We start from the raw sequence: 14,091 nt of genomic DNA on the forward strand, positions 1-14,091 counted from the left end.
TATTTTTAAATGTATTTCCATCCATTGTTTTATCTCTACCTGTTAGCCTATTTCGATCCCTTCCCCCCACCCCACCCCACCCCACTAGGGCTATCTGTACCTTGCTCACCCTGCTTTCTACCCTTAATGTCACCTATTAGCACATTTCTTAGACAATATCACCCCCTTCAACACTTCTTTGTCCTTTTGTCTATGACATCTTTTGGCTATCTCCTCCTATCACTGACCCTATTACCAGCTCTACTTGTCCCACCCCCTCAACCAGCTTCTCTTTCACCTATTTTCTATTTTTCCTTAGTTCTGTTGAAGAGTCGTACGGACTCGAAACGTTAAGTGTGTTACTCTCCAAAGATGCTGTCAGACCTGCTGAGTTTTTCCAGGTATTTTTATTTTTGTTCTGGATTTCCAGCATCCGCAGTTTTTTGCTTTTATCCAAGGCCTTTCTGTTGTTTGCAGGCCCTTAAGGCTGTGCAAGGTTCATCTGGTAACCTTTAACTGCCAATGTGCTTGGAGATTTTAAGTAATTCATTCCCTTTCAATAAGTTCTTACTGTATCCCTAGATTCCCCCTAATAATTACTGTAACCCTTTATTTCCCCCTAACATCCCAGGTAACACATCCTTTAGATAATGTCACTACCGCCAACACCCCATTGTCCTTTTGTCTATGACATCTTTGGCAATCTCTTCTTGGCCTCCACCTATCACTGGCCCCCTATCGAGCTCTACCCTGTCCCAGCCCCCTCAACCAGCTTATATTTCATCTCATTTCTATATTTTTTAGTTCTGATGAAGGGTCATACGGACTCAAAACGTCAACTGTATCCCTCTCCGCAGATGCTGTCAGACCTGCTGAGTTTTTCCAGGTATTTTTCTTTTTGTTCTAGATTTCCAGCATCCGCAGTATTTTGCTTTTATCAGAAATGTTCATTGTTGCTTTGTGGAGAGAAAGCAGCAATGATTTTCAATAACAGCTTCTTGCCATTCTGTCTCCCTCCTCCCAGGAGGCTGCTGTTTGTTCCCTTCCCCCGGGAGCGGGATCTCTCCATTGGCGGCTGTTTGAAACCATCTTCTTCCAGTCCCAGGCAGAGCTGGGGGACAGCAGCGCATCACTGCCTTTAACAAACACTTGGATCTGCACTGAGCTGCTGGGACCGACAGGACTCACGGAGCAAGAGCTGGAAAATGACGTGAGGCTGGAGCAAACTATTTTGTGGCTGGTGCAGACACGATGGGCCGAATGTCCTCGTTCTGTGCTGGAATGTTCAATATTTGTGTTTCCGGAACTTGTGCAGCATTCTGCGCATGCGCGCTGCCTTCCCCAGCACTGCCTGTGAGTGGAAGAAGATGGTTTAAAACAGCCGCTAATGCCGAGACACATTTTAAACAGCGGCTGTTTGCTTTCACTTGAACGGTTAGTCCATGGGAGCGGCAATTAGAAATCTGACCTACACAATAGTCCCTGCTCCGTCACTCAGTCCCACTCCTGGAGCAGTGGATTGTTTCTGGATGGCAGGAAATTGTTGTAACAGGAACAAAGTCCCTGGTGTTTAGCAGCTGAGTGCTGCAGGACTGCAGTGGATTCAGACACTGACTCTGTTTGTCTTATCTTTTTTTTAATTCATTCATGGGATGTGGGCTTCACTGGCTGTGCCAGCATTTATTGCCCATCCCGAGTTGCCTTGGGAAGGTGGTGGTGAGCTGCCTTCTTGAACCTCTGACTTTGCGGTTGTTCGGAATGATTATTAATTTAATAATTGCTTTGGTTTCTTTGTATCTTCGACCTCACCTCTGCATAAATTGTAATAAACACATTTTCTTCCGATAGGCAAATACTTGAAAGCAGTAGAATAAATGATGTGATTCTACAACACAAGGGGAAGTGCAGTCAGCTCCTCACACACAGTAAGTACAGTGTCACTCACAGGGAGCAGAGGTGGCCAAGAGGTTAACTTGTTGGAGTTCTGATCCATTGTACTTTGCAAGCACAGGCACCAAGTCCAATTTTAGTTTATGGTTCAGTAATCTGGTTGGTGAGGATTTAATTTAAATTGGCAGGAGGTTAGTCAACAATTTACAGCAGAACCAAAAAGTCATAAGGACAGAGAGGAGGGTGAGCGATGGATAATACTGGAGAAGGAAGCAATGCCATATTAGATAGGGGCAGATTAAGAAGCACTATGAGAAATGCAAAGACAAGTTTACAATGCATGTATAAGACCATAAGACATAGGAGCAGAAATTAGACCATTTTGCCCATCGAGTCTGCTTCACCATTCAATCATGGCTGATAAGTTTCTCAACCCCATTCTCCCGCCTTCTCCCAGTAACCTTTGATCCCCTTACCAATCAAGAGCCTATCTATCTCGCTCTTAAATACACTCAATGACCTGGCCTCCACAGCCTTCTGTGGCAATGAATTCCATAGATTCACCACTCTCTGGCTAAAGAAGTTCCTCCTCATCTTTGTTCTAAAAGGTCTTCCCTTTACTCTGAAGCTATGCCCTCGGATCCTAGTCTCTCCCACTAATGGAAACATCTTTCCCACGTCCACTCTATCCAGGCCTTTCACTATTCTGTAAGTTTCAATCAGATCCCCCCTCATCCTTATAAACTCCATCGAGTATAGACCCAGAGTCCTCAAACGTTCCTCATAGATTAAGCCATTCATTCCTGGGATCATTTTCGTGAACCTCCTCTGGACCCTCTCCAGGGCCACCACATCCTTCCTGAGATACGGGGCCCAAAATTGCTCACAATATTCTAAATGTGGTCTGACCAGAGCCTTATAAAGCCTCAGCAGCACATCCCTGCTTTTATAATCTAGTCTTCTCGAAATAAATGCCAACATTGCATTTGCCTTCCTAACTACCGACTCAACCTGCAAGTTAACCTTAAGAGAATCCTGGACTAGGACTCCCAAGTCCCTTTGCACTCCAGATTTCTGAATTCTCTCCCCATTTAGAAAATAGTTTATGCCTCTATTCTTCCTACCAAAGTGCATGACTCACACTTCCCCAGGTGCTATTCCATCTGCCACTTCTTTGCCCATTCTCCTAACCTGTCCAAATCCTTCTGCAGCCTCCCTGCCTCCTCAATACTACCTGTCCCTCCACCTATCTTTGTATCATCTGCAAGCTTAGCCAGAATGCCCTCAGTTCCTTCATCTAGATCATTAATGTCTAAAGTGAAAATTTGTGGTCCCAACACTGACCCCTGTGGAACTGCACTAGTCACCGGCCGCCATCCAGAGAAGGACCCCCTTATTCCCACTCTCTGCCTCCTGCCAGACAGCCAATCTTCTATCCATGCTAGTGCCTTTCCTCTAACACCATGGGCTCTTATCTTACTGAGCAGCCTCCTGTGCGGCACCTTGTCAAAGGCCTTCTGGAAGTCCAAGTAGATAACATCCATTGGTTCTCCTTTGTCTAACCTACTCGTTACCTCCTCAAAGAATTCTAATAGATTTGTCAGGCATGACCTCCCCTTGATGAAACCATGCTGACTTTGCCCAATTTTACCATGCACTTCCAAGTATTCTGAAATCTCATCCTTAATAATGGACTCTAAAATCTTAACAACGACCGAGGTCAGGCTAATCGGCCTGTAATTTCCCATCTTTTAACTCACTCCCTTCTTAAACAGGGGGGTTACTTTAGCGATTTTCCAGTCCTCTGTCCAGTATGTAAACACACAGTGTGATAAATGAGGTTGATGAGCTTGAAGGACAAATGGCAATGTGGGAATATGATGTAGTGGCACTGAAAGAAACGTGGGTTAAAAAAAGGGAGGACTGGGTGCTGAATATTTACAAATACGGTTTTCAGAAAAAGATCGAGAAGGAAAAAGTGGAGGTGATGGTGGCAGCATTGATCAGGGAATCAGTCTTAGCTGCAATTACATTATTACCAGATCAAACTGAAAGATACAAACTCAGATTCTAGTTTGAAACTCACCCAAATTATTAAACTAAGGGATACTGTATCAAAATGATTAGTACAGATTGAGATACAAATCACAGAGCAATCCGAAAAACCCACACTGTATCAGACTGATAGATGTTGTATTAATTCTATCACTGCAAACTGAGCTCAACAGCCAAGTTTAAAATTCTCACTCAGAAACAGATTGAATGACACAGCGTTAATTTGATTAGTATAAACGGAGTTACACTGGCATAACAATGGAGTTTCACATTAAAAAAATTACACAGAACGGGATTTCATATAAGGCCAAACTCGCAATTATTCCATTAAACCAAGAATATCGATGGCCTATTCCTGTACTGAAATTTCAACATGGAATGAATCTAGACTGGTAAACAATCCAAAAGACTGAAGGCGATGTAATGAATCCCACACTGTCACAGAGTAGCAGAGACTGACAGATTCAGAATCATTATTGAGCAGAGGTCCATTACCAGACACTGACAGATGCAGACTATTACTACACTCACTCACAATACCTGAGCCTGAATAACATTAATCAATCTGACACACACATATGGTACCAATGAAAGTCAGAAATTATCACAAATACAATTGGAATGACACACACACACAGACACTATTAAAGAATGCTACTAACAGTCTGATTTTCAGATTTGCACACAGGACGACTGAACTGTCTTAACATAATCTAGATAATCCCACATTCAGACCCAGTAGCACTCCTAAAAGAAACATAAATTCCACATTCACATGCAGCATCAGAGTTTGACAGAAGGATAATCAAGCACACCTAAACTTGCACACACATGCACATGCACACAGTATTGCTATCATAGCACACAATGAGATTCAGCCCTTTGAGTCTACATCAGGCCTTCAAATGAGTAAAACATCTAGTGTCATTCCCTACAACCCGGCACATTCTTCCTTTTCAGATAATAATCCAATTCTCTCCTGACTACCTTGATTCCATCTGCCTCTAGCAGTGTCAGGACCCACATCTGAAATCATAACCATTCGCTGCATGAAAACGTTTCTCCAAAAAGTATCCATTGCTTCTGTCAATTACCTTAAATCTGTGCTCTCTGGTCTTTGTCCCATCCAGTTGGAACAGTTTTTCTCTGTCTGTTGTGTCCAGACTCATCATAATTTTGAATACCTCTACCCTCTCCTCTCAACCCTCACTCCTCTGAGGAAAATGGTCACTACTTCACCAACTAAGTACCTGAAGTTCCTTATTCTTCACAATGTGGCTCACTTGCACATGCTAGAGGCTACATATATCCAAGTGCAGGGCCCTGTTATCAGCAGGCAAAAGGAACATGTCCATTGTGCCTACCTTGAATTAAACAACACCATGCAGGGCAATAGTTTCCCGGTGAATTCTTCATGGCAACACCTCGAACAATTGGAATCAACTTGCCAACAAATCAGCACCCCTTTTCTCATGCAGTAAAACTTCTTCCTCCTTTGACTTATGTTAACTCTTTTTTTTGTTCATTTCTCTTTTTTTCTATGTCCCTCCTAGAAACATAGAAAATAGAAGCAGGGGTAGACCATTCGGCCCTTCGAGCCTGCTCCACCATTCATCATGATCATGGCTGATCATCCAGCTCAATAGCCTGCTCCCGTTTTCTCCCCATATCCTTTCATCCCTTTCACCCCAAGAGCTATATCTAACTCCTTCTTGAAAACATACATCTCCTGCCTATCCCACTCAAATAATCTATCCACGTTGTACAGGATTGGCTGCCTTTACAGACATCAATCATTTCCACTGAAAATGAATGCTTCCCAGGGTTAATTGTCTCAGCCAATGCTGGTTACTAATGGGGTTTCAACCACAATAGGGATAATTCGGCATCAGCTACAGTCTGCAAAACTGTTACAAAGCAGCTTTATAAACCCTCAGTTTTATCATGGGATCCACCCCACTGCAGTCAGCTCCCATTCTCTTCTCTAGTACCCTTTACATTCTTTGATAGCAGATATGGTTGCCCTCAGCTGTGTCTGTTCCCTATTCCAATCCTCCTACTGAAGTATACCTGCTATTATTTGATTAATCTTCTGAAATGAGCAATTAACTAGTTTGGTTCCAGTTTAATATGCTTCCTTCTTTTAACTCTAGGGAGCTACTGTGGGTTGCTTGGTTTAGAGCCTCACATTTTTCAAGTTCACAATCCCAGTAAGAAGCCTGATCTGTCCAGGATGTAAATGACATATTCACACACACGCTCTACCTGATTTCCAACCATTGAATTTAATTTGCATCCAGACTTCCATTTTGCACTATTCATTAGTGAGACTCATCATTCACATCATGAGGTCACATAATTACAGGCTTTAACATTTATATGTATCAATACCACTTGATAAGATTGACAATCTTTTGTTGTATTGTTGAAAAGAAGGAATGGATCGTGAATATTTGAATTTAAAACTGGAGTGGTGAAATTTTCAGACTGGTGGCTGTAGGAGATGTGAGCTTTCTTCTATTAAATCACAGGATGTGGGCCCATTCCTAATTGCCCTGGAGAAAGTATTGGTGAGCGGCCTTCTTGAATAGAACTGAATGGTTTGCTTGGACATTGTAGATGGCAGTTCAGGGATAAGCAAATAACTGAGGTTTGTTCTGACATCACATGTAAACCAGACTGCGTAAGGCTTTGGATGGTTGTTTTACTTCCTAAAAGGTTTAAGATGTTAACTCATTTACAACACCATGCCTGAGATAACTATTGAATATAGATACACAATTAATCCCAGAGTCACAAGCAACATCAAAGATTGAGAGTGACAGAATAAACTCCACATCCACAAAGAACTGGACGCTGTGAAGTACCCAACAAATCCAACATGTTTCCAGGGACTGACACATACAGAATGAAGTCCAAGGCACTCACAGCACCAGACATACACAGAAACAGAATAAATCACACACTCACCGACAGTGCCAGAGATAGACAACTGCAGAATGAATCCCATGTCTCACACAGTGGAACTGACTGATAGGTACAGAATGAACCTCAAACAGTCTCAGAGATGTAGAGATGGAAAAAGAATCTGAAATTCACACAGTGCCACAAACTTACACACACACAAAACATTCATGAACACACGTTCAGAACTAAGGTTTGATAGAGACAAATGAATCCCACAATCGTGCACAGCATCAGGAATTGAGAGTTACAGAATGAATATAACACTCAGACAGAGGCCAGGAGCCTGACAGAGACAAAATCAATCTTATTCTCACATACAGTATAGCCACCAGGCAGAATTAATCCCACTCTCACAAACAATCTACTTATTGACAGAATGAATTCCACTCTCACGTACAGTACCACAGACTGACAGAATTAACCCCACATTCACATGTGGTATCAAAGACTGACAGACTGAATCCTGCATTCACATACAGTACCACCGCTGGACAGAATTAATCCCACTCTCACATGCCGTACCACAGATTGACAGAATTAATCCCACTCATACATACAGTGCCAAACAGAGTGCAGCTGATCAAGCTGGCTAAGGACTTGAGTTTGGTGAGGGGGGAGATGTAAGTGTTAATTTTGTTCTTAAATTTTGCTCTTAAAATCTAATCTAGTCTGCAATTAGCAGTAACTGGAAAGTACTGTGTAAACAGGCTAAATTCTTTCTTCAGTTTAGACAGCGCAAGCTCACTCTCAGTTGTCGGAGTTGAGTAGTTAATTAACTAACTGGTTCAGTCTGGTAAACGTTAACTGTGTTCCTCTCCGCAGATGCTATCAGACCTGCTGAGTTTTTCCAGGTATTTTTGTTTTTGTTTTCTATCTGGTTACTGTTGCCTCAGTTCAGTTTACTATAAATTCAGGGTTCTTTAGTGCAGCCAAGGTAAACCGAGTGCAGCTCAGCTAACTGAGTGAAGACTTGGAGTTTGGTGGGATAGGAGCTCGGTGAAGGGTGGGGGAGGAAAGCAGGTAATTGTTCCCTTCTTCTATCCTTCTCACCCCATAGGAATTGGTTCTTGCTCTAATACAGGCGAAAGGAGCTAGCTGTTTGATGAATATCCGGTACATGTATAAGGTCGATACTATCCCTAAGGTTGAAAATAGTACAAAAACTTGTGGTAAAGTAAATAAAATATATAAGAATGTAACATACATAACTGAATAACATAATTAAGTAATTATTTAAAATACATTAAGGATGATAGGTGATGTGTCCAGGCTGCAGCATGTGAGAACTCCTGGATAACATTGCGATCCAGAGGAAATGTCTACAGTAAATGTTCGTGGCTGGAGGAAATTCAGCTCAGATTCATTGAGCTGCAGACTCTGTGACACATCAGCGAGAGGGGAAGTTTCCTTGATGCTTTATACCAGGGGGCAGTCACACATCTTAGAGTAGGTTCTTCTGATATGGTCAGGGACAGGAGGGTGTGACTGCGAACGAGGCAGGTAATGGGACCCAGAGGGCAGGAGTGTGAGCCTCTGCAATGGTCCAATAGGTTTGATGTTCTCCCTGCTTGTTTGGATGAGGGCAGTGGCTGCAGGGTAGATGAGCAAATTTACCATGGCACCGTGGTACAGGAAGCCATTCAAGTTGGGGGAACATTAAAAGGAATGTAGTGGTAGTATGGGGCAGTATATTGAGTGGGATTGGCACTGTTCTCTGTAGCAAAGAGCGAGAGTCCAGATGGCTCTGTTGCCTGCCTGTATCATTTCCCGGGTTAGGGACATCTGTTCAGGGCTGGAAAGCAACTTGCAGTGGGAGGCGGAGGATCCAGTGATCATGGTCCATGTAGGGATCAACAACATGGGCAGGATGAGGAAGGAGGCTCTGCATAGTCAGTATGAGGAGCTAGGCACAAAATTAAGCAGCAGGACCTCAAAGGATTATTACCTGAGCCATGTTCAAACTGGCATAGGACAAATAAGATTAGAGAAATGAATGCAAGGCTCAAGGACTGGTGTGGGAGAAGTGGGTTCCAGTTTATGGGCCACTGGCACCAGTTTTGGGTGTTCTTTCAGATTTTTCTGTACCGTTGGGATGGTCTACACCTGAACTGTGCTGGGGCTGGTGTCCTCACAAGCTGCATAACTAGGGTAGTAGAGAGGGTTTTAAACTGAATAGTGGAAAGGATCACATTTTCAAAGAGAAGAGACAAGGCAAGAAAGAAAGGTGTTAATATGGGAAGTGATAAACAGACCATGACAGGAAGGGAGAAATAGCATAAATCTAAGAGTAAATCAGCAGATAAGCCTTGTAGCTACAGAATAAAAGGACAAAACTAAAGGCTCAGTATCTAAACACATGTAGCATTTGAAACGTAACAAATTAACTGATAATATAAATAAATAAGAATGATCTGATAGCCATCAGAGAGGCATGGCTACAGGGTGACATAGTTTGGGACCTGAATATTGAAGGGTATGTGATATTTAGGAATGAAATATGTCAGGAAAAGGTGTAGGGGTGGATCTGTTAATTAATGATGGTATTAGCACATTAGAGAGGGATGACCTAAATTCAGAAATCCAGGATGATTCAGGTTTGGGTTGGGACGTGAAATGATAAAGGCAAGAAGTCACTTGTGGGTCAGGTGACTATTTAACTGCACGGTAGAACAGAGTATAAAAGAAGAGATCATGGGAGCTTGTCAGACAGGTACAGCAATAATCATGGGGGATTTCAATCTACATATCGACTGGGAAAATCAGATGGACAAACGTAACGTAGATGAGGAGTTCATAGAGTGTTTTTGGGATACTTTCTTAAAAAAAACATTCTGGAGCCAACCAGAGAGCAGGGTATTCGAGACCTGGTATTGAGCAACAAGACAGGATTAAATGAGAGCCTCATAGTGAAGGTACCTCTAGGTAACAGCGTTCATAATGTGATTGAATTTTACACTTTTTTTGGATGGAGAAATGAGCGCATCCATGACGAGTATTTTCAACTTAAATGAGGGCATGAAAGCAGAGCTAGCTAAAGTGAACTCTACCCTTACATTCCTGTCTGCCCCTGATAGCCTTTCACCCCCTTGCTAATCGACAATCCATGCAGCTCTACCATTAAAATATTCAAAGACTCTGCGTCCACTGCCTTTTGAGGAAGAGAGTTCCAAGACTCACAGCACTCAGAGAAATAAATTCTCCTCATCAATGTCTTAAATGTGTAACCCCTTATTTTTAAACAATGACCCCCTAGTTCTAGCTTCTCCCACAAGACGAAACATCATCTCCACATCCATCCTGTTAAGACTCCTCAGTGTCTTAATGGTTTCAATCTAATCCCCTCTTACTCTTCTAAATTCCAGTCACAAAGATAGGCTAACCCGTCCAATCTTTCTTCGTAAGACAACCGGCCCATTCCTGGTATTAGTCTAATAAATATTCCCTGAACTGCTTCGAACACATTTAAATGTTTCCTTTAAATAAAGAGACCAATACTGTACACAGGGCTCCAGATGTGGTCTCACCAGTGCCCTGTATAACTGATGTAGAGCCTCCCTCTTTTGGAAATCAATTCCCCTCACAAGAAATGTTAACATTCTGTTAGTTCTCCTAATTACCTGCTGTACATGCATTCTAACCTTTTGTGATTTATGCTCTAGCACACCCAAATCCCTCTGAATCGCAGAGCTCTACAATATCTCACCATTTAGATAAGGAGCTTCGTTTTTATTCTTCCTGCCAAAATGGACAATTTCACATATCCCCAAGTTATACTCCATTTGCCAGAGCTTTGCCCACTCAAACTTTCTATGTCACTTTGTAGCCTCTTTAAGTCCTCTTCACAACTTACTTTCTAACTATCGTTGTGCCATCATTAAATTTAGTAACCATTCCTTCAGTCCCTTCATCGAGTCATTTATATACATTATAAAAAGTTGAGGGCCCAGCAATGATTTGATGGCTGGCATGGGCACGATGGGCTGAAGAGCCTGTTTCTGTGCTAGTTAACTCTATGACACTGATCCCTCTGGCACACCGCTCACCATATCCTGCCAACCAAAAAAGGACCCATTTATGTCAATTCTCTGCTTCCTATTAGCTCACCAATCTTCCATCCATGCCAATATGTTAGCCCCTACACTGTGATCTTTTTATTTTCCACAATTACCTTTGATGTGGAGCTTTATCAAATGCCTTCTGGGAATCTAAATACAGTACATCCACCGGTTCCCCTTTATCCACAGCACATGTGACTCCATGAAAGAACTCCAATAAATTGGTTAAATATGATTTTCATTTCACAAAGCCATGTTAACTCTGCCAGATTCCCTTGAATTTTTCTAAGTGCCCTAATATATATAATAATAGCTTGTAACATTTTCCCTATGACAGATGTTTGGCTAACTGGCCTTTAGCTTTCTAATTTCTGTCTCCCTCCCTTTTTGAATGAAAGAGTTACGTTCGCTATTTTCCAATCTAATTGAACCTTCCCCATATCTGGGGAATTTTGAAAATTAAAACAAATGTACCAACAATCTCACGAGCCACTTCTTTCAAGAAGTTGGGGTGAAATCCATCCAGACCTGGGGATTTCACAGCCCGACGCTCCAATAATTTTCTCAATACCACTTCCCTGGTGATTGTAATTTTCCACGAGTTCCTCCCTCCCTTCCATTTCCTGATTTACAGCTTTTTCCAGGGTATTACTTGTGTCGTCTATGGTGAAGACTGAAGCACGATACCTGTTTAGTTCATCCGCCATCTCCCTATTTTGCATTTTCAATTCCCGAAATGCTCTTTCTATAGGACTAACTCATTTCTTATTTAAACATCTACATAACCTCCCTTTGGAATTGTTGGTTCTGATTGGAATGCATGTATTTTGTGCATTCTGAAATATCCCTTTAAATATCTGCCACTGCCTATCCCTTGGCCATGATCTTATTGAATGGCGGAACAGGCTCAAGCTGCTGAGGGGCCTACTCCTGCTCCTGGTTCGTATGTTCATATCTATTTTAGTACCACCGACTGAAAGAATTAATCCCACTCTCACACACAGCACCACCAAATGACTGAATTAATCCCACTCTCACATGCAGCACCACCGAATGACTGAATTAATCCCACAGTCACATACATTATCACTGACTGATTGAAGTAATCTCACATTCAGCACTGAAGACAAACAGATGCAGAATATGTTCAAAAGATTCACAGATATTGACAATGACTCACATTCCCATTCAATACCAGAAACTGACAGATACAGACTGAATTCCACACTCACATTGCGGATCAGATGCTGGCATGTCCAGCATTAATCTCACATTCAAACACAGTCCCAAGCTCTGAGAGTGAATGAAAAGTGCACACTCGGATAGTAGCACAGGCTGAAAGAATTACAATCAATGCTACACTGATCTACAGTGTCAGAGACTGAGAAACACGGTGTGAATCTCATTTGTAGTTCAATAAACTGACAGGTAGAGAATAAATCCTGCACTCACATATTTAAGCCGCAGGTGACAGATACGGAGTTCATCCAAAATAGCATATATTCCCAAATTGAGAATGGATCCCCCGCTCACTCACATTCATCCGGAACTGACAGACGCACAATGAGCCTTAAACACCCCCAAAGACAGGTACAGAATAAATTCTACACTCACACAGCGTACCACAGCCTCAACCCCCAACCACTCACACACACATACTCACACAATATCCCAGTGAGTAATTCGCACACGTTACAAGAGTTCCAGGAGGAATCCCGCATTTCCGTTCAGTCCCTCTGTGGAGAAGGGCCCCTCACACGAGCAACCAGACGACAATTCCCGGTGTATCTTCACAAACTGGGACTGGAGGGAATCCTGATAAAATTTATTTCCTGCTTGTAGTAAAAGGGCTAATGATTGGTGGAGAAGTCGAAATTTGTTTGTTGTCTTTAAATATGCAATCAGAGAAAAGTACAAAATAACTGGCTGTTGTATTCTTTTAAATAACCAATCACAATCATTGTTTCCCCATTCCTCATTAGCATAGGTCTGTCAGACTGTCTATTTAATCGGCGCTCGGAAGGAGTTTGTTTTATTCTGTGTCTGAAAGTGACGATGGTTGACGAGAAGAAACCACTTCCTAAGAAGGGAGCCAAGAAAGCCTTAAAGAAACCGGTAGCAAAGGGCGGCAAGAAGCGGCGAAAGTCGAGGAAGGAGAGTTACGCTATCTACATCTACAAAGTGATGAAGCAGGTTCACCCCGACACCGGCATCTCCTCCAAGGCCATGAGCATCATGAACTCGTTCGTGAGCGATATTTTCGAGCGCATCGCGGGTGAGGCTTCCCGCCTGGCCCATTACAACAAGCGCAGCACCATCAGCTCCCGGGAGATCCAGACCGCCGTGCGCCTGCTGCTGCCCGGGGAACTGGCCAAGCACGCCGTGTCGGAAGGGACAAAGGCGGTGACCAAGTACACCAGCTCCAAGTAAAACCCCAGAACTGATTCATAACACAACGGCTCTTTTAAGAGCCACCCACAATCTCTCTGAAAAAGCTATATGATTTCATTACTTCTAAATTTATGTTTTAGCTATGAAGCATTTCGAATTGTGAAATTGTTATTTTGATCACGTTTCAATCAGAGATTCTCGGTAATGTAGATTTAAAACAAAAACAGAATTACCTAGAAAAACTCAGCAGGTCTGTCAGCATCGGTGGAGAAGAAATCAGTTAACGTTTCGAGTCTTTATGACCCTTCGGCAGAACTGAACACACTCGACCTCTCCCTCACGTGAATGTAGATTTAATTCTCGTTCAATTGTTGGGTCTCGTTAATGATGCCCCATAAATTAATGACTTGCCGCTCACCCTCTGCGCTTTGTTTTAAGACGCGTCATATTCGACCCCTTTCCCTGGTTTTGGAGAGAGAGCGAATAGAACGTAAATGATTCAGTTTCCAATTTGGATCAAGTTTGGCCTCAATAATCGATCAGTTCATTTCCTGTAAGCACCGGTTGTGTAGCAACCTTCAGTCTCGACGCTGGCAAATTTACTCCAAGTATGTTCAATTTTGGCTGTCACAAATATCTACAATTTCCCGTCTATCAGCAGAACGATGTAAATGGCACTTTCAGCCGGCTGCTAAGAAGGTTTCATGACGGATCGAGATTATCTCGAATTGATGCCGGATTCTTAAAGCGGATC

The 14,091-nt window shown here is 42.6% G+C and overlaps 2 protein-coding genes across 3 annotated transcripts in view; both read left to right on the forward strand.

Annotated features, from left to right (window-relative positions):
• Positions 1 to 14,091, forward strand: part of LOC144670298 (uncharacterized) — a 940,207-nt gene that overhangs the window by 254,911 nt on the left and 671,205 nt on the right. The gene's annotated exons all lie outside the window — the stretch shown is intronic.
• On the forward strand, positions 1,865 to 13,384 carry LOC144670297 (histone H2B-like). Its single transcript, XM_078532784.1, has 2 exons — positions 1,865 to 1,904; positions 12,929 to 13,384. The coding sequence occupies exon 2, from the start codon at positions 13,002 to 13,004 to the stop codon at positions 13,374 to 13,376; it is 375 nt and encodes a 124-aa protein (XP_078388910.1). The 5' UTR covers positions 1,865 to 1,904; positions 12,929 to 13,001; the 3' UTR covers positions 13,377 to 13,384.

Source organism: Cetorhinus maximus, chromosome 31 (genome assembly GCF_964194155.1).
Source record: "Cetorhinus maximus chromosome 31, sCetMax3.hap1.1, whole genome shotgun sequence".
NCBI classification, from domain to species: domain Eukaryota; kingdom Metazoa; phylum Chordata; class Chondrichthyes; order Lamniformes; family Cetorhinidae; genus Cetorhinus; species Cetorhinus maximus.

Bases quoted from the DNA above. Each gene is read 5' to 3' on its own strand.
- LOC144670297 (XM_078532784.1), top strand. From the start codon at position 13,002: ATGGTTGACGAGAAGAAACCACTTCCTAAGAAGGGAGCCAAGAAAGCC.